The sequence below is a fragment of the Schistocerca americana genome, chromosome 5 (assembly GCF_021461395.2).
Source record: "Schistocerca americana isolate TAMUIC-IGC-003095 chromosome 5, iqSchAmer2.1, whole genome shotgun sequence".
NCBI lineage: Eukaryota > Metazoa > Arthropoda > Insecta > Orthoptera > Acrididae > Schistocerca > Schistocerca americana.
In genome coordinates this window covers 181,152,512-181,178,747 of record NC_060123.1, presented here as the reverse complement: position 1 = coordinate 181,178,747, position 26,236 = coordinate 181,152,512, and the positions used below count along the sequence as shown (strand labels likewise).

Below are 26,236 nucleotides of genomic sequence, written 5' to 3'. Positions count from 1 at the left end.
AATGGCTCTTTGGTCATCGCACGTTATTGATATAATATGGTGTCTGTTCCTTCGGACATGTTAGAAAAACATACACCATGTAATAGAAATTTGGTGGAGCGGATATCCATGCAGCCTTTGCATAGTGTGGGATGGGTCGGTCGGATCAGTATTTGCTAGGTGTGGAGAATAATGGAGGGGCATAATGCCCAACTGCGGCCAGTTAGTAGTTTTAGTATATTGCAGGCTTTGTGTTGGATGGTTAGCAGGTGAGGTTTCCATGTCAGTTGCCGGCCTACAGTTAGTCCCAGATATTTTAGTATGTTAGTTAACTGGATAGGATGATCGTAATTGGTATTGTAAAAGTCATGGAAACGGAAGGTCCGGATGGTTCATTCTGTAATTATTACAAGGGTTTTGGCGGGTTGACCTTGAGGAGTCATTTGTTACACCAGGATGATGGCTGTACTCACGAAGGCACACACCAGTAATCAGTCACACGGAAAACAATCAGGTACCAATTTTATTATCGTTTTCAGGAGCACCTGCGTTAATCTTCTCGACTGTGATTCGTACTCCGCTTCTCTCGCCGTGCTGCTATTGCTTCACGTGAGGCGGGTCGTCGCTGCGTGACCCTAGTAGCTAGGTGCTGGCCTGTGCGCCGACAGTGCAAATTGCCGTCGTTGGCGGCGCTGTCTGTGGTTTTTCCCCGTGAAGTCACGTCGAACCTCTGAACAAGAAATCTCGCGAACATGTGGTCTCTTCTTTGCCTACTCTCTGCACGTATCTCCATCCAGTCCCGGTGGAGCACCGCGTCTACGAATTTCAGCCATTCTTCATATGCCTTTTTCGTTACGGTAGAGCTTCAAACGACGCTCACACGCACTTGGAATTCATTTCACACAATTTTGACATAGACATCCAGACATTGCTATGTCGGTATCGGAAACCTTTAAAATAAATTCGCGGTCACTAAATGTTCCATTCAATCTCCCTTGAATCCGTCTAGTGCTGAAACTGAAATTTTGCATTTAAAACTATTTTCACTCAGTGGGATACTACTGGCATACTTTCGGTCGCCACACAGACTTAAAAATGAGATATACCGGTATTAGGACCCCGATATTGAAAAACAATAAAGCCTATTTAAAGCGAACACTGCGCCAGGCCCACATGGAATTTCAATTAGATTTTGCATAAAATACATAATTTAACTCATTTCATGGCTCATATGTATCGAGAATTCCTTTCGCAGCGAATAGTTTCATGCGACTCGAAAAGAGGGCTGGGCATTCCTGTTTTCTTTATTTATCTACGACATCACTAAATGCAGGCGAACAGGTACAATCCATCATTCTAGATTTCGGAATGCCAGTGAACACTGTACCACATCGCCGACAAAAAATCAAAATCGGTCAGACGCAGCATCTTCGAAAATATGTGATTTGCTCTAGAAATATTTGATTAACAGAACGTCTGTACGTTGTAGTGGGTGGCGAATGTTCTTCAGAAACTATAGTAGCATTGAGTGCGCCCCAATGAAGCGCAATAGTGTCTATAATGTTTGCAGTATACACAAACGATTTGTCATGTAGGATCAGCAACGTTTTAAAATTGTTCGTTGACGATGCTGTTGTGTTCAAGAGACTATCGTCGTTGGAAGCTCGTAAGCAACTACAGAAAGAGTGGCACGAATTTTCCAGCTGGTGAAATCAACCAAAGCACTTGTTAAATGTGGATAAACTTAGAGTAATACCTATAACAAAGAGAAAGAAGCAAACAGCACGTGATTACAAGAGGAGTTTTGAACATCTTATGCACATCACGTGATGTACTTATTTAGAGATAATGCTACAGAGCGATATGAAATGGAACAGTCAACTTACATCAATGTTAGCGAAGGTGATTGGAAGGCTTAGCTTTGTCGGAAGGGTTTTGGGCAAATGCAGTGCATCTCTTAAGAAAGTCTCATAAAAGAGGCTAGCACTACCAATTATAAAGTGTTGTACCTGTTTTTACGGTCCTTATCAAGGGCGAATGACAACAGACGACGAAAAATATCAGAGAAGCGCTGCTAGGATGTAAGAGTTCGGTTTATCACATATGAAAATATAACGGAAATGCTCGGGAACTTAAATGCTAATCCTTGGCGGAAAGACAACATAGTTCAACAAAAACCCTGTTGCATAAATTTAGAGAACCTGTATTGGAATAAGACTGTGTGACTATTACGCTGCCCCCAAAAGTAAATCTCTCGTAGGGACAGTTCAATATAATAATGGAACAGGAAAAAAAGTCGATTATAATACAGGGTGTACATGAAGCCTGGGAACACTTTCAATCATTTATTGCACAAGAACGAAACATTGTACAGATATCATACATATGTCGTTTTGAAGAGCAACCCTGAAAGCATTTTTCTCACGTACATCGTCACAGCGTAGTTTGGTAATCTGCCGATAGTTAGCGCTAGTCGCAAACATGGCGACTTCAGATGCGGAGCGAGCTTTCTGTTTGTTGGAGTTCGATAAAAACAAGTGTGCTACGGCTGTTCAATGGATGTTTAGAACCAAGTACGCTAAGAAGCCACCAACAAGGAAGGCCATTCGCGGCTGACACAACAAATTCGTGACAACGGGTTGCTTGTGCCCGGCATAGAGGAGCGGACGTCCCAGTGTATGTGAAGTGAATGTGGAGCGCATATGAGAGACATACATAAGGAGTCCAAAGCAATTGATGCGACGTGCATCCCGTGAACTCGAAATGGCTCCCATGACAGTGTGAAAAGTCGTGCGTCAAAAGCTGTCTACGAAACCAGTCAAATTGGAGCTAGTGCAGAAGCTCAGTGAAGACGACAAAGACAAGCGCTTTGAGTTTTGTTCACAGTTGCAGCAATTTAATAAGGATGGGGATGGCATTGTTGATCAATTAATTTTAGCGGTGAAGACACTTTTTACACTAATGGAAAGGGAACAGGCATAATTGTCGAATCCGGGGCACAAAGCATCCAGACAAATGCACTGAATTTGAGCATGATCCCCCAAAGGTAAATGTTTTTTGTGCCTTGTCACGTCGAAAACTGTATGGGTCATTCTTCTTTGCCGAGAGCACTGTCACTGGATATTCCTACTTGGACATATTGTAGCAATGACTGATGTCTCAAATGCAATGGGACTCTCTGTTCATCTTTCAGCAGGATGGGACTCCACCCCATTTTCATCGTGAAGTTCATGGGTACCTGAATGCGGAGCTGCCCCATCGATGGATCGGCTGTGCTACAGAAGGGGACAGCAGTTTCATGAAATGGGCTCCCCAATCACCAGATCTCACTTCGTGCGACTTTTTTTTCTATGGGGACACATTAAAGACCTGGTATATGTACTGCCTCTACCACATGATGTAGCAGAACCCCGGGAGAGAATATGGGAAGCGACTGCTACAGTTGACGATGCCATGCTGGGACGATGTAACACTTATATTGGATAGAAGTAGGTTTATATTATGTAACTGTGTATCTGCAATTATGGAGTGTGTATTGTTTGTTATTTAAAGTCCTTGATTTGTGACAGGAAAATTAGACCTTTGTAATGTATATATGAAAAAAGCAAAATGGTTTGTTAAAATGATAAATTATTATAAAATGTGTATGTTCATAAAACGAAAATGTTTATTGAAAGCTGGTTCATGCTTAGGGCACTTGTATTTGTAATATATAAAAGGTGTTAGGAAGTTCCTTCGTGATGGAAGTGACATGGCGCGATGTAAAAGTTGGTTTTGGCGGTCGAACTGAGCGGCTCCTTGGTGTGAAGAGCATGCAGTACGTGGCTGGCCGTAGCATGGTACACCTCGATGAAGCTAAGAGGGTCAACTGGAAGCTGCTTTACAATGGATTTACCTCGGATGTGGATCTGGCTATTATTTGGTATTCTTGGCAAAAAGGAATGGCTGTAATATGGTGGAAATCCGACGCCAAGAAGAGACTTTATAGAGCATTCGAACATCAAGAGTAGTAAGTACAGTTAGCCGCCATGTTGCTTCGCCACTGCTTCACAAACATCATGCATTCAGTAACTTATATGGGCATGGACCAGTTACTTTGTGTGTGGTTTGAATAGTAATCACAAAAAAATTGTGTCCAGAACCATATTTTTTTTTCATGATCACGAACTTATGCAGGGCCCTCACCTAAGTGCTACTAAAACCTAGTATCCTGATTTAAATGAACAGTTCTTGCATTCAAGTGTTTTAAAGTGATTTTTGCCCAATGTAAAAGGAGCAGTAAAAGTTAAAGTTAATACCACAAAAGTGAAGTAAGATAGTTTGTTGCTAAAGTATCCTTGGTTTATTACAAAGTATAGTTTTGTAGGAATACAGTGCAAGATTATGTAAATATTACTGTCTAAAATACCTACTTCACAGGTGATAAAAAGGCAAATAAGTTTAGCTCTTTTTCATAAATAATGCTGTTTTGATTTCTATCATGGATAGTCCCTTTTTAGAGGTTAGCCCAGTGTTGTGTTCTGTTGTCTTGCAAAGTAAATTATGAACTACTCCAAGTGAAGTGAATGATTATCTTTTTGAATTAGTCTTTTTTACTATAATAATCAGAGAGAGTTGACTAGAGAAACTATACTAGTTTATGGATCCCCACCATTCTCTCCACTTATAAGGAAACAATTGAACTATGTATTACTGTTGCTAAGGAAAACTGATGCATGTAGAGGAGGTTAAACAGTGTATTTATGATATTATTCATCTTCATAGACTTTTTTGTATGTCAATTAAGATAAAAGCCCCTCATGTACAAATTTAGTTCTGGACTTCCTACAGTAACATTCCAGTATTTGATTAAGTACTGATCTTGGGTGTAGCTGTCATTAGTACGATCTTGGTGCAAAATTACTTCTTATAATTTACTGATGTGTGCGTTATTGATATCTGCTGCTACACACACTTCAGAGTGCACTGTGTCAGTTTGTATCCTGTTTGCTCAAAGGGAAGTCTCAACGAAAGTAACTTCAATAACCAATATTCAATTTTCTTAAACGTATATTTCCAAATTAATGTGCCTAATTGGGCTGTCGACTGTTCATTTTTCTTCATTCACTTACGATTTTATCACTTCCATTAACTCCCAAGGTTACTTCCTGTTAATTTCACAAAATTCAAAATTATAGTCTGATACCTTTGACCATTAGACACACACATGGTCAATCTTAAAAATCCTCGCTGAGGGTAACATTAGCTTATTTCATGGCAAGTTAGTGTTATATCGGGTGTGGCAAGGATTCGATTACCGTATTGATGTCTACTGAGTCACTCATGGTTCGCGTATCGAATGTTTGTAAAAAAAACTTTCAGAGTTTCTCTTCAAAATGCAATATGTATGACATCTGTACAATGTTTAGTTCTTGTGCATTAAATAATTAAAAGTGTTCCCATACTTTATGTATACCCCGTATTGGACCGTACACTGTAAAATTGCTTGTGGAATGTATATACAGTGTGAACCAGAACTCTACCACCAAATTTCTGAAGGTTGTTCAGGGATATTTCCTGAGTATCTTGGTGTAAGAGATCCGTTGTCTCCGGGTGCTCATTACAGAGTTGTGAGGTAATAAGATTTATTTAGGTTGTCACTCCAGTTACATTTATTTACCCCAAAATACGATCGCAACAATAAAGAGTCTGTGTTACTGCAACACAAAACGCAAATAAGGCCAGATAACGATCTTATGTCAGGGTCACTGATAAGCACTTCTGGTATCAAGTACTACACTTGGATGACTTGTTGAAGTTCATCCCCCCCCCCCCCCCCTCCTTTACCTCTCTCGGAGCCAATGGAAACTGATCAAGATTACCTAGAACAAATCCAACGCACTCCCCTTCTCCCCCTCTTTCCTTCCCCTCCTCTGTCTCACTGGACCAGTTACTCTGAAGCAACCCCCTCCCCCCCCCTCGCCATCTTCAGCTTTTATTACTTGGGCACTTGAATCAGGTTGTGTGTAGCTGTTAATAACAAATTATTTTTGAGGCACCAGCAGACACCACACAAGGGCAGATATGTAAGTACTCTCATTCTTGCGCAATTTGACGTATTTTTTATCACATTTTTCGTAATTTTTCCGTATTGTCCACAGTTTTATGGATTTTTCACATTTTTCGTATTTTCCATATTTTTCGCAATTTTACATGTTTTTCATAATTTGATCCAATTACGTGAGTTCTGCTCTCGACGTCAATCAACACTGCGTCATGTCACATCGCTTCGACGTCACGATGCTCTCAGCCAATCACAATGCACCATGTGCCCGAATCAATTATTATTGCTAAGCCCTAAGCGATCACATAGTTACTAGTGTGTGTGTGTGTGTGTGTGTGTGTGTGTGTGTGTGTGCGTGTGTGCGTGTGCGTATGTGTGTGTGGATGGGTGTGTATGAAATAGAGACGAACATGTTAAGGGAATTAATGAAGTCATGGCGAATTCTATAAGCACTGTGGATACAGTATGTATAAAAATACTACACTCCAATAGATATACCCCTAGTGGGTCACCGCTACATTACTACACTCATGGTCATTAATTAAGGATAGTTGCAGAATATGGTGCCACACAACGTGGCACTATACAAAACTGGCGCTAATAGCATAGGCATATGGGGAACACACACGACACAGATATGTAAGTCCACGGTATTGGTGATAAGTTGAGAACACCGTCCCGAAACACATGTGCTACAAAACGCCACTGTTTCCTGCGCATGTACCCCGACATCAATATGGGATATGATCACCATGCACACATACACAGGCCGCACAATGGGCTGGCATACTCTGGAATAGGTTGTCGAGCAGCTGCTGGGGTATAGCCATCCATTCTTGCACCAGTGCCTGTCGGAGCTCCTGAAGTGTCCTAGGAGTTTGAAGACGTGCAGTGATACATCGACCGAGAGCATCCCAGACGTGCTCGATGGGGTTTAGGTCTAGAGAACAGGCAGGCCACTCCATTCGCCTAATATCTTCTATTTTAAGGTACTCCTTCACGATGGCAGCTCGGTGGGGCCGTGCGTTATCATCCATCAGGAGGAAGGTGGGACCCACTGCATCCCTGAAAAGGCGGACATACTGGTGCAAAATGCCGTCCCGATACACCTGACCTGTTACAGCTCCTCTGTCAAAGACATGCAGGGGTGTATGTGCACCAATCATAATCCCACACCACACCATCTAACCATGACCTCCATATAGGTCCCTTTCAAGGACATTAAGGGGTTGGTATCTAGTTCCTGGTTCACGCCAGATGAAAACCCGGCGAGAATCACTGTCCGTGAACATAACCTGGGACCACTGTTCCAATGACCATGTACTGTATTCTTGAACCAGGCTTTACGGACTCTCCTGTGAGCAGGAGTCAGTGGAATGCACCTTGCAGGTTTCCAGGTGAATTAACCATGTCTGTTAAGTCGTCTGTAGACTGTGTGTCTGGAGACAACTGTTCCAGTGGCTGCGGTAAGGTCATGAGCAAGGCTACGTGCAGTACTCCGTGGCCGTCTGCGGGCACTGATGGCGAGATATCGGTCGTCTTGTGGTGTTGTACACTGTGGACGTCCCGTACTGTAGCGCCTGGACACGTTTCCTGTCTGCTGGAATCGTTGCCATAATCTTGAAATCACACTTTGTGGCACACGGAGGGCCCGTGCTACGACCTGCTGTGTTTGACCAGCCTCCACTCGCCAAGTATTCTAACCCTCATAATATCATCACTATGTGCTCTTTGAGTCATTTTCAACACACAGTCACCATAAGCATCTCTGAAAACGCCTGCACACTTACTCGCTGCACCGTACTCTGACAGGCACCAGCACACCTCTGCGTATGTGGACTGCAGCCAGTGATACCGTGCGACGACCGTAGGTCATACGCCGAGGTGATTTAAACCCGCAAACCGCCCAGAAGAGCGTTGTTTCACCATGCATCAGCATTATCCTTAACTTATGAGCATGAGTGTAGATTGTGTAACCTTATTGCAAAATTCAGATGCTTCCAACCAAAGGTATGGTTTGTATAAGAATTAGCATTGCATTACAAAATACGTACCTAGAGACAGAGAGAGAGAGATGATAAGTATCTGCGACCACCCCAGCGAATAGTATGTCGCCTCCAGGGTAGCCCACCCCTCTGAAACCAACGTGTGGATTGTAAGAACAACCACGAACAACGATGCTTCGGTCTTCTGTAAGGGTGCAAAAACGTAATGCCTTGTCATGTCACTCTCGGGCTCGGCGACGCTCAAACAAACAGCAAGGTGTTGACACGCGCGGAAGGAAGGGCAGTGCTCAGATGTTCATGTGAGGTGCACGTTGGGTTAATGAGACCACATTGGCACCAAATTTCACCACAATTCTGCCCAACGCTACCGTGTGTCACTTGATGTGAACGTCGTAACCTACCGCCCCCCCCCTCATTAACTACATCTCAACCCTTCTCTTAACGCCTCTGCAATGGACGTCACAGCCGCGACGCCCAGCGTTGAAATCACGCATTTGTCTCACGGGTGGGAGAGGGAAACATTTAAGACACACCGACACTCAGATCCGACCGAAAAAGCCCCATGAAATGGCATAAAGGGCTAAATGAAACCACCGCTTCCCTTGGGGCATTGATTCCCAAATGTTTCGCGGTCGAAACCGGTAGTTTACAGTGAGCTGTGCAACAGAACGACTTCCTTGACAACATTTTGTACTGCCTACAGACAATTCAACGCTTCTCTAAGGGCATCGTGAGGCTGCATCCCCACTGAACATAATGTGACATCTTTGGAGTGTAGCGCGACCGCTGTTTTTGCTCTGGTACACAGAGGGACAGTTCAAAAGCATTAGACGATATTTTAAAGTGATCCGAACCAACGAAGGGTGTTCATTCTTTCTCAGCCCTCCTGTTTCACGTTTTATTGTAGAAGGATCTTTGGGGGAGGGGGAACAGTGAAACGTGCACGAATAATACAGCAAAGGGTTCCTTCTAATATCTCCCAGGTCGCAAATACTCTCAGTGCGAATTGTTGTACAGTTTAAAATGTGCCTGTACAGGTGCAACCCTTGACCGATTCCTAGGTGTATGTGTGTGTGTGTGTGTGTGTGTGTGTGTGTGTGTGTGTGTGTGGGTGGACAACCCCTTCGGCAGCCTACAGCTGACTGCTCTTAATCATCTATCAGCATTGTATTAACAAGGTCCTCCGTGGTGCCCCTTAGAGTGTATGACGTGCAGTTCAACAAGTGAGTCATTGTTTATTCCCCAAAATCTTAGAAAGTCGACGTAGACGTTTTTTATATGTCTAACATAAAAGAAATTCCAAGCCTAGATATAAGCCTGTTAAATAATCTCGAAGTGATTCTTGTACCTTAATGTCAAAGTGGGAGACTTTCGGATGGGAGCACCTACTTAGAGGGCTGGAAATATTTGGTATTCCAATATCACTATCTCTGGGATTCCAGAACCAAAAAGAGCATGCATGTTCTGCTATAGTATAGTGTAATGCTGAGTACCTGGGCTAGAGTACTAGATAGTTTGTGAAAAAAGCAATTCCTCGAAGATACTTTGCCTTGCCATTCACTAGACGCTTTTCGTACTAGTTGTGTCCAAAGTTATTCATCACTGGCACTTTCCATACTGCCTGCTTGTTTCTTATCTGGAAGTCGTGCACTAATTTTTTAAAGGGTTGAACTTCACCGTACTTACTTTGTACTATGATTTGAGTCGCATCAACACTTTTGATAGTTTCCCTTTCAGCATTCTTATATGGTCCTCCCTGTGCAGTAATGGTACTACCTTAGTTTTTTATATAGATTCGGGCGCCTTCTGGTATAGAATGGTCGTTTTCATACGTGTTGAAGAGGATTGACGCAGGTGTAGTCATTTTCTTTGTTTTTCTAGTAGCTTTGCTGCTATTGACAGTCAACAAAGAGTACGCTTTAAAGAAAGCATTTTATTTCAAGGTACATAACATGAAATAGAAGTAACTGCTGATGGTCGAAATAGAGAGGATATAAAACGTAGACTGGCAATGACAAGGAAAGCGTTTCTGAAGAAGAGAAATTTGTTAATATCGAATATAGATTTAAGTGTCAGGAAATCGTTTCTGAAAGTACTTGTATGGAGTAAGTAAGGGAAGGCATTTTTTTCTGCTCCCTAGGTTGACATCACTAGCTCAGCAATTGTTGCTGTTGTTGTGGCCTTCAGTCCAGAGACTGGTTTGATGCAGGTCTCCATGCTACTCTATCCTGTGCAAGCTTCTTCATCGCCCAGTGCCTACTGAACCTACATCCTTCTGAATCTGCTTAATGTATTCATCTCTTGGTCTCCCTCTACAATTTTTACCCTCTACGCTGCCCTCAAATACTAAACTGGTGATCCCTTGATGTCTCAGAATATGTCCTACAAACCGATCCCTTCTTCTAGTCAAGTTGTGCCACAAATTTCTATTCTCCCCAATTCTATTCAATACCTACTCATTAATTATGTGATCTATCCATCTAATCTTCAGCATTCTTATGTAGCACCACATTTCGAAAGCTTCTATTCTCTTCTTGTCCAAATTATTTATCGTCCATGTTTCACTTTCATACATGGCCACAGTCCAAACAAATACTTTCAGAAACGACTTCCTGACACTTAAATCTATACCCGATGTTAACAAATTTCTCTTCTTCAGAAACGCTTCCCTTCCCATTGCCAGTCTACATTTTATATCATCTCTACGTCAACCAGCAGCAGTTATTTTGCTCCCCAAATAGCAAAACTCCTTTACTACTTTAAGCTTCTCATTTCCTAATCTAACTCCGTCAGCATCACCCGATTTAATTCGACTACATTCCATTATCCTCGTTTAGCTTTTGTTGATGTTCATCTTATATCCTCCTTTCAATACACTGTCCATTCCGTTCAACTGCTTTTCCAACTCCTTTGCTGTCTCTGACAGAATTACAATGTCATCGGCAAACCTCAAAGTTTTATTTCTTCTCCATGGATTTTAATACCTACTCCGAATTTTTCTTTTGTTTCCTTCACTACTTGCTCAATATACAGATTGAATAACGTCGGGGATAGGCTACAACCCTGTCTCACTTCCTTCCCAAACACTGCTTCCCTTTCATGCCGCTCGACTCTTATAACTGCCATCTGGTTTCTATACAAATTGTAAATAGCCTTTCGTTTCCTGTATTTTATCCCCGCCACCTTCAGAATTTGAAAGAGAGTATTCCAGTCAGCATTGTCAAAAGCTTTCTCTAAGTCTACAAATGCTAGAAACGTAGGTTTGCCTTTCCATAATCTATTTTCTAAGATAACTTGTAGGGACAGTATTGCATCACGTGTTCCATTTCTACAGAATAAAAAACTGATATTCCCCGAGGTCGGCTTCTACCAGTTTTTCCATTCGTCTGTAAAGAATTCGTGTTAGTATTTTGCAGCCGTGGCTTATTAAACTGATAGTTCGGTAATTTTCACATCTGTCAACACCTGCTTTCTTTGGATTGTAATTATTATATTCTTCTTGAAGTCTGAGGGTATTTCGCCTGTCTCATACATCTTGCTCACCAGATGGTTGACTTTTGTCAGCGCTGGCTCTCCCAAGGCTGTCAGTAGTTCTAATGGAATTTTGTCTACTCCTGGGCCTTTTTTCGACTTAGGTATTTCAGTGCTCTGTCAAACTCTTCAAGCAGTATCATATCTCCCATTTCATCTTCAAGCAGTATCATATCTCCCATTTCATCTTCATCTACATCTTCTTCCATTTCCATAATAATGTCCTCAAGTACATCGCCCTTGTATAGACCCTCTATATACTCCTTCCACCTTTCTGCTTTCCCTTCTTTGCTTAGAACGAGGTTTCCATCTGAGCTCTTGATATTCATACAAGTGGTTCTCTTTCGTCCAAAGGTCTCTTTAATGTTCCTGTAGGCAGTATCTATCTTACCCCCAGTGAGACATGCCTCTACATCCTTACATTTGTCCTCTAGCCATCCCTGCTTAACCATTTTGCACTTCCTGCCGATCTCATTTTTGAGACTTTTGTATTCCTTTTTTCCTGCTTCATTTACTGCATTTTTATGTTTTTTTTCTTAACTTCAATATTTCTTCTGTTACCCAAGGGTTTCTACTAGTCCTTGTCTTTTTACTCACTTGACCCTCTGCTGCCTTCACTATTTCATTCCTCAAAGCTACCCATGTTTCTTCTACTGTATTTCTTTCCCCCATTCTTGTCAATCGTTCCCTTATGCTCTCCTCTGTACAACCTATGGTTCTGTCAGTTTATCCAGGTCCCATTTCCTAAAGTTGCCACCTTTTTGCAGTTTCTTCAGTTTTAATCTGCAGTTCATAACCAATAGATTGTGGTCATTGTCCACATCTGCCCTAGAAATGTCTTACAATTTAAAATCTGGTTCCTACATCTCTGTCTTGCCATTACATAATCTACCCGAAACCTTCCACTATCTCCAGGCCTACTCCATGTATACAACCTTCTTTCATGACTCTTGAACCAAGTGTTAGCTATGATTAAGTTATGCTCTGTGCAAAATTCTACCAGGCGACTTCCTCTTTCATTTCTTACACCCATTCCATATCCACCTACTACGTTTCCTTATCTTCCTTTTCCTACTATCGAATTCCAATCACCCATGACTATTAAATTTTCGTCTCCCTTCACTATCTGAATAATTTCTTTTATCTCAGCATACATTTCATCAACCTCTTCGTCATCTGCAGAGCTAGTTGGCATATAAACTTGTACTACTGTGGTAGGCGTGGGCTTTGTATCTATCTTGGCCACAATAATGCGTTCACTATGCTGTTTGTTGTAGCTTACCCGCAATCCTATTTTGTTATTCATTATTAAACCTACTCCTGAATTACCGCTATTTGATTTTATATTTATAACCCTGTAGTCACCTGACTAGAAGTCTTGTTCTTCCCGCCACCGAACTTCACTAATTCCCACTATATCTAACTTTAACCTATCCATTTCCATTTTTAAATATTCTAACCTACCTGCTCGATTAAGGGATCTGACATTCCACACTCCGATTCGTAGAACGCCAGTTTGCTTTCTCCTGATAATGATGTCCTCCTGAGTAGCCCCTCCACGGATATCTGAATGGGGGCTATATTAACTTAGGAATATTTTACCCAAGAGGATGCAATTATCATTTAACCATACAGTAAAGCTGGATGCCCTCGGGAAAAATTACGGCTGTAGTTTCCCTTTGCTTTCAGCCGTTCGCAGTATCAGCACAGCAAGGCCTTTTTGTTTAGTGTTACGAGGCCAGATCAGTCAATCATCCAGACTGTTGCCTCTGCAACTACTGAAAAGGCTGCTGCCTCTCTTCAGGAACCACACGTTTGTCTGGCCTCTCAAATTTGTTGCAGTTTTATGCACAAAACTTTCATGGCGGTAACCAGTTGTGTCAGAGAGCATTTTATCAGACATGGACTACACATAAACCAGCTAGGCAAGGAAGTGCTGGCCAGGGAAATTCTCTAGATCATAAAAACTTTAGGAGTGCACTATCTGCAATAGGTTCGCTGCCAATGGAAAATGAAAAGAAGAATGGACTAACACCATATGAGGGAGAACCATTACTGCCAACACCTCAGGAAGAAGAAATTACATCAGCACCAGCATAGTGAAGCATTACTGTCACCAGTGGCATTATTAATCGTAGCACTAGAAAAAGATGAAGCTGTAGCCGAACCATCACAAGCCATAAAAAGAAGTTCCACCAGCAACAGTTGCTGCAGTACCAACAGGAGAAGGGAAGAGAACTGCGGTTCAAGAATCAGGGTCAAGTATTACGTACAAGCGGTAAACAGTGCCTCCTCTCCGTGTAAAGGATTTTTTAGTGAAGGCAGTAAGATGAAGAAGCCCATAAGATAAGTACTGTAAAAGATACTACAGCTTCTTGCCAAAAGGCTCAGTCTGAAGGGAATAACAATTTTGAGATTAAAATTTGCTACCTGAACATTCAAGGAATAAAAGGTAAATAATTATTTGTGAATGCTTTTGGCGTAGATAATAAATTTGATTTTTTTTGGGCGAACATTGGGCTACTGAGGGGGAACTTACAGTTGTGAAACTTGATAACTATAATATAGCAAATAGTTATTGTAGAAAATTGCAGAGATTGTGTAGCAGTCCATATCAACTAATCAGTCATTTGCTTCATTAATAGGTTGGATCTAGAGTATTTGTACGACGAACGGAATTTTGAAGCTACTGGTATAGTCATTGACAGTTTAAGGTAGTAAGAATATCCTTGTACAGATCACCTAAGGGTATCACCATTGTATTTTTAGAAAAACTGGACATGCTGTTATATGTATTTAGAGAGCCAAAATGGTTGCATTATGACATTGTAATAGGTGGAGATCTGAATTCAGATTTTGATGTAACGACACACAAACATAGTGTCATTGAATTGAAAATCTCCTAAGACAGTGCGATTTACACTTTATCAGTAATAGACCCGCAAGAGATGAAGCATGTCTTTGCAACATTTTTGTTAATTTTGAAACTACAGACCAATAATGTGATGTGACAGTATTTCCTTTCTCGGACTTGATACGTAAACTTAAATTGTAAAACTAGATTCTCTGCTGGTAAGAGTAATTTTGCAAGGAATGTCCCAAAAGTTGTAACCGCCAGACTTGTCACAAATGATAAAATTGTCAGGTTTCATAAGTCCCTTGCAGGCAAAGGCTAGTTTGACCAGTGTTACAATGACATGCATTATGGCTTATGTAATGATTCGCAGAAGAGCTTCTGTGAAGTTTGGAAAATAGGAGTCGAGGTACTGGCAGAATTGAAGCTGTGAGGACGTCTCGTGAGTCGTGCTTGTGTAGCTCAGATGGTACAGCACTTGCCCACGAAAGGCAAAGGTCCCGAGTTCTAGTTCAGCGCACAGTTTTAATGTGCCAGGAAAGTTTCATATCAGCGTACATCCGCTGCAGAGTGAAAATCTCTATCTGAAACCAAAAAGAATTTATTTGCTATCTCTTTTTCATGGCTACTATGTAAAGCAATATTAAGTTTTTCTGCTGTTAATTTGGTGAAGTCGATGTCACATTTTGCTCCGTGGAATTGCGTAACCAGTCTTTGTCCTTTTTGTGATAACTTTATCTGTTCAATCCAAAAATGCAATTGCTGTTTAAAGAACAGCTTCTACCTTGCGTCTTGGAGCTCGTCCTCTCAATATGTTTGGCCTGTGTAGATGGCGCAACGTTGAGCAGTCTGGATTATGCGGCAGATGAATCCTAGTCTGCCACTGCACTTACACGCATCACACGAAATAAAAAAAAACAGAGGAACCAAATCTTTATGAAAGAAAGCATTAAATATATTAAATAATATTTCATTAAAATAAATCATAGCCAAATTAAACATTGCCTGTGATTACCCCGGCGACAGGAGAATGAACGCTGGTGTCAGCAATGTTGTGATGCTACAAGGGGAACTTTCAATTGGTGTCACCGTCACACGCAGCTTGAGGATGATTCTCACCGTCATACAGATGAGAAGGCAATCCATTGCATTCAGAATCTTGGAACTGGGCTGTTGGAGCAGCCGGCCTTAGGTCAGAGTTCATCATTTTGGTCTGATGAAGGAGCACCAGCACGAATCAAAGTTTTAGTTGAATCACGAGGCTGTGCAGCTGATGGAAGACGTACTTGATGCCACAAAGCTTCCTTCCAGGACGAAACTACAAATCATATCAAGAGCTGGGCCGAATGCGTAGTGGTTGGGGAAGGTAATGTAAAGAAAGAAAATGTTACTTGCCACACCATGTTCCCACTAAAATGTTTGTTGTTCAGAAATTACCTTTATTTTAACTTACCCTCGTAAAAACTCACATGCGGCCATTTCATCTCTTTCACCTGGTGCGCATACTCCGACTGTGGTTTTACAGGGGCCAGCGAGGCGACGATGAAGCGGCTGCACGAGGACCTGCTCAACAACTACGACCGCCGCGTGCGACCCGTGCAGGACTCCTCCACCGTCACAGAAGTCACCTTCCACATGGACATCCACGACGTCGATCTGGTGAGCAGTCGTTTGGTTAAGTGCTCCTGCTTTCCAGCGTCTACCTATATTCTGACGACCCTCCCATCTCCGCTGCATAACAGTCAAAACGCTTTTGTACCGAAAACAAATGTGGGCAGTTCAATAGATATCGAAGATTTGTAAAGGAACAGGAAAAGGACAACAGAACAATTCTCTTTATAGCACTTCTTTAATCAGTTCAACAAATGCACGACAAAATCTTTAAAGCAAAAAGCACACTTAGTTCTGAATCATGAGATGTATTGGGACGTTCTATTTCGGCCAACCTCGGTAGACTTTCGAACTAACAACTATTGATTTCATTTTTTTCTTTGAAGCTCGCAGTATACAATTAGTTCATGCTTCCACAACAGGATATAGGTAAGAAGTCTCAGTACGGGAAAATCACTCATTGTTACTGTGAGGAATGCTCTTTGTCCCAATACAAAGGACTACTGTGAATTATTCATTCCTTTTGAAAGTTCTGTATTTTCCGTCTTAGACCCTGTCTAGTCGTCGGTGCGGGTCTCACGCATCGTCCCCTGGGTGGATGGGACCTCATCATCATCATCATAACATGTATAAATGTACAGAAATGTAAACTCGCCGAGTTTGCATTGTGCACACCAGTTGCCGTTACGAGTGCAGATTTTTGACAAAATGCTTGCGTGTTGGAATGTGTGAGATATCTATCTGTTACATCAGCGAACATTCACAAGGAGTTATGGAAAAGAATAGCCACATATACAGCACGTTGTCCGTTGTTATCACCAGTTTAGGGACGCTGATGGTCTCTGTAAACAGATAAGTACCGGTTGACCTAGAGAGCCAAATACAACCGTGGAATGTGTGTGTGTGTGTGTGTGTGTGTGTGTGTGTGTGTGTGTGGGAGGGGTTCAAAATGGCTCTGAGCGCTATGGGACTTAACTTCTGAGGTCATCAGTCCCGTAGGACTTAGAACTACTTAAACCTAACTAACCTAAGGACATCACAAACATCCATGCCCGAGGCAGGATTCGAACCTGCGACCGTAGCGGTCGCGCGGTTCCAGACTGTAGCGCCTAGAACCGCGAGGGGGGCGAGTTTCGTACGTGGGCCAAAAACTCAACGGCCCACACGATCCACGGGCTTGGAATACCGTAACAAACTGTGCGGAAGATTTTTGCGACAGCGGTTATATTTCACACCGTCTGCAGTTCGTGCAACAATTAACGTCGGAAGATGGCGGGCGACGCCATCAGTCTTGCATCGCAATGCAGGAAGTACTTCAGGATGAACATTTCGCCTCCAAGCTGATACTCAGCGACGAAGCAACCTTCCTGGTAAGGTTAAAAGCAAAATTGTCGGAGTGTGGGGCACTGAAAATCTTCATGAAATTATGGCGCTTGAACGAGATTCGCCGGAGGTTAACGTTTTCTTTGCAGTGACACAGACGAAGCTGTGTCGACCATTTTATTTCTGTGAGAAGCCTGTTATGGGTAACTGTTATTTCTGCATGTTGCAGTTGTGGTTGTTTCGATAAATGACTGCTGATTCCGAGAATTTCAACCTCTAAAATGACGAGGCACCTCCTTATTAGTGCATCTATGCTTGTCGGTACCTGAACGACGAATTTCCGCATCGCTGCATTGGGTGTAGTGGTGAAGTGCTGTGGCTCTGTTCCCTTGCCTCACTCCCTCCTCCAACCTCCCTTCAGGGTCGCTTGACCCAACGGCCTCTGACTTTTTCCTTTGAGGGCACATTAAGGACCGTGATTGCGTACCCACACTCCCAAGAAAAATGGAACAACTCAGAGAACGCATCAACGTAGATGTGACGACTATTGACCGGATGTTGCAGCATAAGGAAGGAACGAACGTGATTATCGCTTGGACGTGTGTCGTGTGATCGGAGGAGCACTCACCGGAAATATGTGGAGTGAAAAATGTAAACTTCGTGAGATTATGGTTCTATTCACGCATCAATCATACTTCTGTATGTAATACTTTGGAAAATATAGAGCTTTCATAACGTATGAATAATTTATAGTAGCCCTTTATTTTGTTGCTTAGCTCCATCGTAGAAGTATATATGCGAATCGGCACTTTGGATTGTGTCATCCATGTAGCTTCCCAATCTCGTCGGATCAGAACCGTACTGACGAAGAGCATCCTAAACTGAGAACTCTGAGATAAGGACTCAATGGTTGGAACGGATCATTTCAGTCGGCACGAGGTCTTGAGTGAACTCCGTTTTAGTAAATTGTTTACGCAATATCTTACGACTGTAGTATCAGGAGTCAGCCGCGCAGGGCAGCCATGCGGTCCAGGGCGCCTTGCCACGGTTCGCGCGGCTCCACACCTCCCCGCCGCCCCACGGATGTTCGAGTCCTCCCTTGGGGATGTGTGTGTGTGTGTTTGTGTGTGTGTGTGTGTGTGTGTATGTGTGTGTGTTGTATTTAGCGTAAGTTAGATTAAGTAGTGTGTACGCCTGGGGACCGATGACCTCAGTAGTTTGGTCCCACAGGAACTTACCACAAATTTCCAAATTTTTCAGGTAGTCAAAATAATAAACATGCAATTCATACAAATAGCTGGCTGTAAGTAGTGGAATGAACGCACAGTTTCAGTACTAAGTAAAGCAGTTGGCAGACTTCGTTTCGTTGGTAGGATACAGATAGGCTAATTTTCCAACAAGGAAGGTTGCTTACAAAACACTCATGGTACACATTCTACAATATTGCTCAACCGTGTGAGACTCGTACCGAATAGGACTAACAGAGGATGCTGTATATATACAAATAAGGGCGACACCAGTGTTCACAGACTCGTTTGAAATACGGGAGAGCTCATTGGGTAAGCATACACGTGAAGAGGTATCAGCTATTCCGCCAAAACCTACTTATAAGAGTGATCACAATGCCCCATTAACCTCTGTGGTGTGTCCACATATTCACAGATGGCGTCATTGTATTAATGTGGGATTGTAGCAGACGACACTTTGAGGTAGAGCGACTATTCTCTATTAGTTATTGCAGAGTGTCTATGTACAGTATCGTTTTCAGAATATAGTATGAATATCCTCCATAGGCGATATGAAATTCTCCTCAACATTGTTGGCTTGATGGCAGTAAATACATTTTGCACAGCATCCTTAAGTTCGTCAACTGCCTCGTAATGTGTGGCAGCAACTTTCTGATTGATGAATCCCCATAATAGATTATCACAAGATGATAGATCAGGACTTCGGGATGGTCACTCCAAAGATGTAGGCAAATGGACAGAACCCGTCCAATCTATTTATTAAGAAATACCTCATTGAGATATTCTCTAATGCCAACAGCATAATGGGCTGGTGCTCCATCCTGCTGGAATCATACGCGGCAGATAAGTCCCCAGTCTTGTAGATGAGGAGTAAACGTAACATGATAAGATTCGCAGTGTGTTTCACAGCACCGTCAAAGAAATATGGACCTAACAGGTGTGTTGCAACCATTGCTCCACAAATCAAGACACGTGGTGAATTGTGCTCAAACTCTTCGTAATTTTTTTTTACTCCAGAAATAAATGTTACTCGGTTTTGCACTGCGATATATTGCCCGCTCGTGCGGGGAAAACAATTCCACATTGAAGGAAGAGCTGTAAAGACATTAAGCATTCGCACTTACGTCTTATGTCGTTTTTATGTGTCAATTATCACCCAGTCCGTTTACAAACGAAGGTTTAAATGCTTTTATCTTCAAATCATACTTCATGTGTTTTTGTAATGTCGAGTGTGGGACTCCTAGATCCTCTGACCGCTTACGAATGAACTTTTTTGGCAAACGTTCGGCAGACGTCGAATCGCTCACATACGTTTCCAGTCGGACTAAAGTCGTACTGGGCGGGGGATTATCTTTTACGCAGTGAAGAGCTTTTTCTCTCACAGTAAAACTGTTTGTTTTGGTGAGGAAGAATTCTGAAATCTTACAGTGATTCGTGCTATCTCTAATTGACTTTCCTGTATGGGGTCGTTCGAGAACCCACGTGGTCATTACGATCCGTTCCTCCCAAGTGTAAATGGACTAATCAGCCATCATTTAGATGTACAACGAAGTGACAAAAGTGATGGGATAGCGATATGCACACATACAGATGGCCGTAGTATCACGTACACAGGGTGTAAAAGGGCAGTGTGTTGACGGAGCTGTCATTTTTACTAAGCTGATTCATGCGAAAATGTTTCCGAAGTGATTATGGACGCACGAAATGAGTTAATAGACTTTGAATGCGGAATGGTAGTTGCGGCTAGTTGTTTGTGAATTCAGTATCCTGAGATCCACAGAGTCAAATGTGTGCCGAAAATATCAAATTTCAGACATTACCTCTCACTACGGACAACGCAGTGGCCGACAGCCCCCAGGTAGCAACCTAGAGCAGCAGAGTTTGTGTCGAGTTCTCAGTGCTAACAAACAAGCAGTAACGCGTGAGGTAACCGCAGAAATCAATGTGGAAATTACGACGAACGTATCAGTTAGGACAGTTCTGCGAAATGTGGACTATGACAACAGCCGACAGACGCGAGTACCTTTTGCTAACATCACGACATCGCCTGCATTTGGCACTTGACGGTTGGAATGCAGACATCACAGTTACAGTCTGCGTAGCCCAATTTTGTTGGCCACTGATGCAGCGTATACATGGACCGTGAAAACCCTTTCTGAATCAACTAAGGCCTGAAGATGGTGCACTGAAGCGCCGAAACTGGTAGCTACATACAATACTGGCCATTAAAATTGCTACACCAAGGAGAAATACAGATGATAATCGGGTATTCATTGGACAAATATATTACACTAGAACTGACATGTGATTACAAAAATGGTTCAAATAGCTCTGAGCACTATGGGACTTAACATCTATGGTCATCAGTACCCTAGAACTTAGAACTACTTAAACCTAACTAACCTAAGGACATCACACAACATCCAGTCATCACGAGGCAGAGAAAATCCCTGACCCCGCCGGGAATCGAACCCGGGAACCCGGGCGCGGGAAGCGAGAACGCTACCGCACGACCATGTGATTACATTTTCACGCAATTTGGGGGCATAGATCCTGAGAAATCAGTACCCAGAACAACCACCTCTGGCCGTAATAACGGCCTTGATACGCCTGGGCATTGAGTCAAACAAAGCTTGGATGGCGTGTACAGGTACAGCTGCCCATGCAGCTTCAACACGATACCACAGTTCATCAAGAGTAGTGACTGGCGTATTGTGACGAGCCAGTTGCTCGGCCACCATTGACCAGGCGTCTTCAGTTGGTGAGAGATCTGGAGAATGTGCTGGCCAGGGCAGCAGTCGAACATATTCTGTATCCAGAAAGGCCCGTACAGGACTTGCAACATACGGTCGTGCATTATCCTGCTGAAATGTACGTCGTCGAACTGTTCGTGCAGATGGTTGTTGTCTTGCAAACGTCCCCATCTGTTGACTCAGGGATCGAGACGTGGCTGCACGATCCATTACAGCAATGCGGATAAGATGTCTGTCGTCTCGACGGCTAGCGATACGAGACCGTTTTTTAAAATCGAAACCACCATTTTTATTACATATTCGTGTAGTACGTAAAGAAATGCGAATGTTTCAGTTGGACCACATTTTTAGCCTTGTGATAGGTGGCGCTGTAACAGTCACAAACGTGTAAGTACGTGGTATCACGTAACATTCCCCCGGTGCGAACGGTATTTGCTTCGTGATACATTACCCGTGTTAAAATGGACCGTTTACCAATTGCGGAAAAGGTCGACATCAGGTTGACGTATGAGTATTGTGATCAAAATGCCCAACGGGCGTGTGCTATGTATGCTGCTCGGTATCCTGGACGACATCATCCAAGTGTCTGGACCGTTCGCCGGATAGTTACGTTATTTAAGGAAACAGGAAGTGTTCAGCCACATGTGAAACGTCAACCACGACCTGCAACAAATGACGATGCCCAGGTAGGTGTTTTAGCTGCAGTTGCGGCTAATCCGTACATCGGTAACAGACAAATTGCGCGAGAATTGGGAATCTCAAAAACATCAGTGTTGAGAATGCTACATCAACATCGATTGCACCCGTGCCATATTTCTATGCACCAGGAATTGCATGGCGACGACTTCGCACGTCGTGTACAGTTCTGCCACTGGGCACATGACAAACTATGGGACGACGACAGATTTTTCGCACGCGTTCTATTTAGCGACGAAGCGTCATTCACCAACAGCGGTAACGTATACCGCCATAATATGCACTATTGGGCAACGGAAAATCCACGATGGCTGCGACAAGTGGCACATCAGCGACCTTTGTGGGTTAATGTATGGTGCAGCATTATGGGAGGAAGGATAATTGGCCCCCATTTTATCGATGGCAATCTACGTAAATGGTGCAATGTATGCTGATTTCCTATGTAATGTTCTACCAACGTTACTACAAGATGTTTCACTGCATGACAGAATGGCGATGTGCTTCCAACATGATGGATGTCCGGCACATAGCTCGCGTGCGGTTAAAGCGGTACTGAATAGCATATTCCATGACAGGTGGATTGGTCGTCGAAGCACCATACCATACACCTCACGTTCACAAGATCTGATGTCCCCGGATTTCTTTCTGTGGGGAAAGTTGAAGGATATCGGCTATCGTGATCCACCGACAGAGCCTGACAACATGCGTCAGCGCATTGTCAATGCATGTGCGAACATTACGGAGGGCGAACTTCTCGCTGTTGAGAGGAATGTCGTTACACGTATTGCGAAATGCATTGAAGTTGACGGACATCATTTTGAGCATTTATTGCATTAATGTGGTATTTACAGGTAATCACGCTGTAACAGCATGAGTTCTCTGAAATGATAATTTCACAAAGGTATGTGTATCACATTGGAACAACCGATATAAAATGTTCAAAGGTACCTACGATCTGTATTTTAATTTAAAAAACCTGCCTGTTTTCAACTGTTCGTCTAAAATTGTGAGCCATATGTTTGTGACTATTACAGCGCCATCTATCAAAAAGTGAAAAAAGTGGTTCAACTAAAACATTCATATTTCTTTACGTACTACACGAATATGTAATAAAAATGGGGGTTCCTATTTAAAAAAACGACGTTGATATCCGTTTGACCTATGGCAGCGCCATCTAGCGGGCCAACCATAGCGCCATCTGGTTTCCCCCTTCACGCTAGACAAGTTTCCTTACTTTGTAGTTTTTTCGTTTGACGCTTATTTCGTGAGATATTTGGCCCGGTCACGATCAATGGACCACCCTGTAAATGAGCAGCTGCAACTATAGGAAACAGTACCTTGAAACCTGTGTAATACAAGATCCAGTTACATCAATGTGTGTACCACCTACGTTCGACGTCGAAAATCACTCCAGGACGGCAGGCGGCAGCACTAGTAGCAGAGGTGTATGGAGGATGTCTGGGTTACGTGGAAAACAGTGTAGTCATTGTCGTATAGCCGGAACGGAGCGATTTACCTGACGCCCTAAAGGGCATGAGCATTGGATTTCAGGTCAAGGATGAAACGATTTCCTAAACAGCTAAGTTTGTGATGTATTCACGTGTTTGACCAAATGGCTCTATCCAAAACTGATACAGAGGCAATTCTCGCCATAGATGATAGAGCTGAATGACGGCTGTGGAGATGTGTATAGGCGTGTAAACGTGCAACTGTTAAGCAACTGACCATTCAGATGAACCAAGAGGCTACCAACAGTGTCTCCTTAAACACCGTTCAGTGATCGTTACTGGATATGGGCCTCTGCACCAGACACCTGGCTTAGCATCCGTGGCGACTGGTGTTCACTGGCGACGAAGGTTGATTGGTATTTGCAAATACCGCACCTGGACGTCGACTGAATGGTGACAGGTGGCCTTTTCGGGTGACTCATGTTTTATGCTCCATTGAACAGATGGCCGTTGGCGTGTAGGACGTGAAACGTCTGAAAGAAAACACCCTGCAAAAACTGTTGGAAGGGTCCAGGCAGGAGGACATTCCTTGGGTGATCTCGTCATTCTGGAAGGAACGATGGATCAACACAAGTATGCATCTAGCCTTGGCGACACTACAATTTGTTTTTCCTCGGTATGATGGCGTCTACCGGCAGGACAATACAACATGTCACACAGTTCGCAGTGTACGAGGTGCGACAATAAAGTAATGAGACTGATTTTCTTTGCAAGATGTCGCAACCCTGCATCCTTGCGTAGGAACAATATCTTTGACCTTGGTCTATAAGCTGCTTCTAGGCCAAGTGGCACTTGGCTGCAACTGCTCAGTCATGAGTTGTGCTGTAATAAGTTAACACGTATTTGTGTCTCTCGTCACTGAAATGGAACCGCATAATATTGCACAACGGTATGCCATTTCTTTTTGCGTTAAATTGGGTGAAAACGCGACGACAACTTACGGTGCGCTTCAGAAGATTTTTGGGGAGGAGGTTACGTCAAGATCTCAAATTTTTTGTCGACATAAAATGTTTAGTGAAGGCAGAACGAATATTGAACATGAAGACCGCAGTAGACGACCATCAGCCTCACGGACGGATGTCAACTTGGCCAGGGTACGTGAACTCGTGCGATCTGATCGAAGATTATCTGTGAAAATGATTGCAGGAGAACTGAACATCAGTCGAGAAACGGTTCATGAAATAATAACTGAAGATCTTGCTATGAGAGAGATTTGTGCAAAAATGGTCCCCCAAAAATCTCACACCACAACAGCGAGAAACACGGAAAAATGTGGCAGCCTGACTGTTAGAGCAAACGGAAATCAATCCAGAATTGTTGAGCCTTGTTATCACTGGTGATGAAAGTTGGTTTTTTCAGTACGATCCAGAGACAAAACGCCAAAGTTGCAATGGTGCTCAAAGGGATCACCCAGACAAGAAAAGCTCACATGTCAAAGTCAAAAGTGAAATGCATGCTTATGTGCTTCTTTGATTCCAAGGGAAATGTTCATAAAGAGTGGACGCCTCCTGGACAAAACAGTTAACCAATATTACTACAAAGAAATTTTAGTAAGACTTCGTAATAGAGTTCTTCGTGTCCGTGCCAACATTGCTGATAATTAGATTCTGCATCACGCTAATGCGCCATCCCATACTGCTCTGTCAGTACAGCAATTGTTAGCCCCAAAACAAATTTCAGTACTACCACAGCCACCTTATTCACCAGATATCGCTCCGTGCGACTCTTTTCTATTTCCAAGAGTCAAAACGGCGGGCAAGGGACACCATTTTCAAACAATGCAAGATGTCCAAAAAACTGTGACGAGGGTCTTGAAGGATATTACAGAAGATGAGTTCCTGAAATGTTGGCACCAATGGCAGAAGTGCTGGAAAAAGTGTGTACAATCAGAAGGGCACTACTTTTAAGGGGACAACACTAAACTTGACTAAAACGGTAAGCAACATTTTTTTCACATCACTCTCATTACTTTACTGTCGCATCTCGTATGTGCTCGGTTCGAAGGGCACCGGGATAAGTCTACCAACTCCTCTGCCCACCAAACTCCTCAAATTTAAATCCTGTCGAGAATCCCACCTCGATCAGGCTGTTCGCACCAGGGATCCTCAGCCGAGAAGCCTAGCGCAGCTGGTCACGGGACAAGAGTCGGCACGGCACAGCCTCACGTCCCTGTAGGCATCTTCCAGAACCTCACTGACCCTCTTCCTGACCGTCTCGCTGTGCTCCGCACTGCAAAATGTGGTTAGTCTGGCTTTTGAAAGATGATCACGTCAATGTGACTGAACAGTGTACGTGGGAAGTAATGGGACTTTGTGATCATTCTTTAGTTCGAAGAAATAGTGTTAAGTGAAGAATACTCCAAGTATCGCTCTCATAGGAAGCACAAATACAAGATAAAATTAAGAAAAAATTTTCTGTGTCGCTGGACCGCGTCGCATTCCTCTTCAAACTTTCACGCGTCATAACGAATAAGAAGATTCTATAATCAATGACAACGGCCACTGAAGCCTGGAGGCTTACGTAAGATGAGACTAATTACGACGGTAAAAGGGCATGCAAGCAGTTTTTCATCCCACTCTACATAAGCAAACGGTGAGGAGTGGGCCGCCATCAGACGGAAGGTCGGCCGCATGTAGCCCGCGGTCTGTACTCGTACATCCCCGCTCTAAAACGTGCTGCAGAGGG

General features: G+C 43.1%; 1 protein-coding gene across 1 annotated transcript in view; it reads left to right on the top strand.

The window, feature by feature from the left end:
• LOC124615949 (5-hydroxytryptamine receptor 3A-like) overlaps positions 1-26,236 on the top strand; it is a 126,155-nt gene that overhangs the window by 9,386 nt on the left and 90,533 nt on the right. Inside the window, exon 2 of the mRNA XM_047144149.1 lies at positions 15,939-16,072. Within this exon, the coding sequence (XP_047000105.1) occupies positions 15,939-16,072 (134 nt within the window). The remainder of the gene's footprint in view (positions 1-15,938; positions 16,073-26,236) is intronic.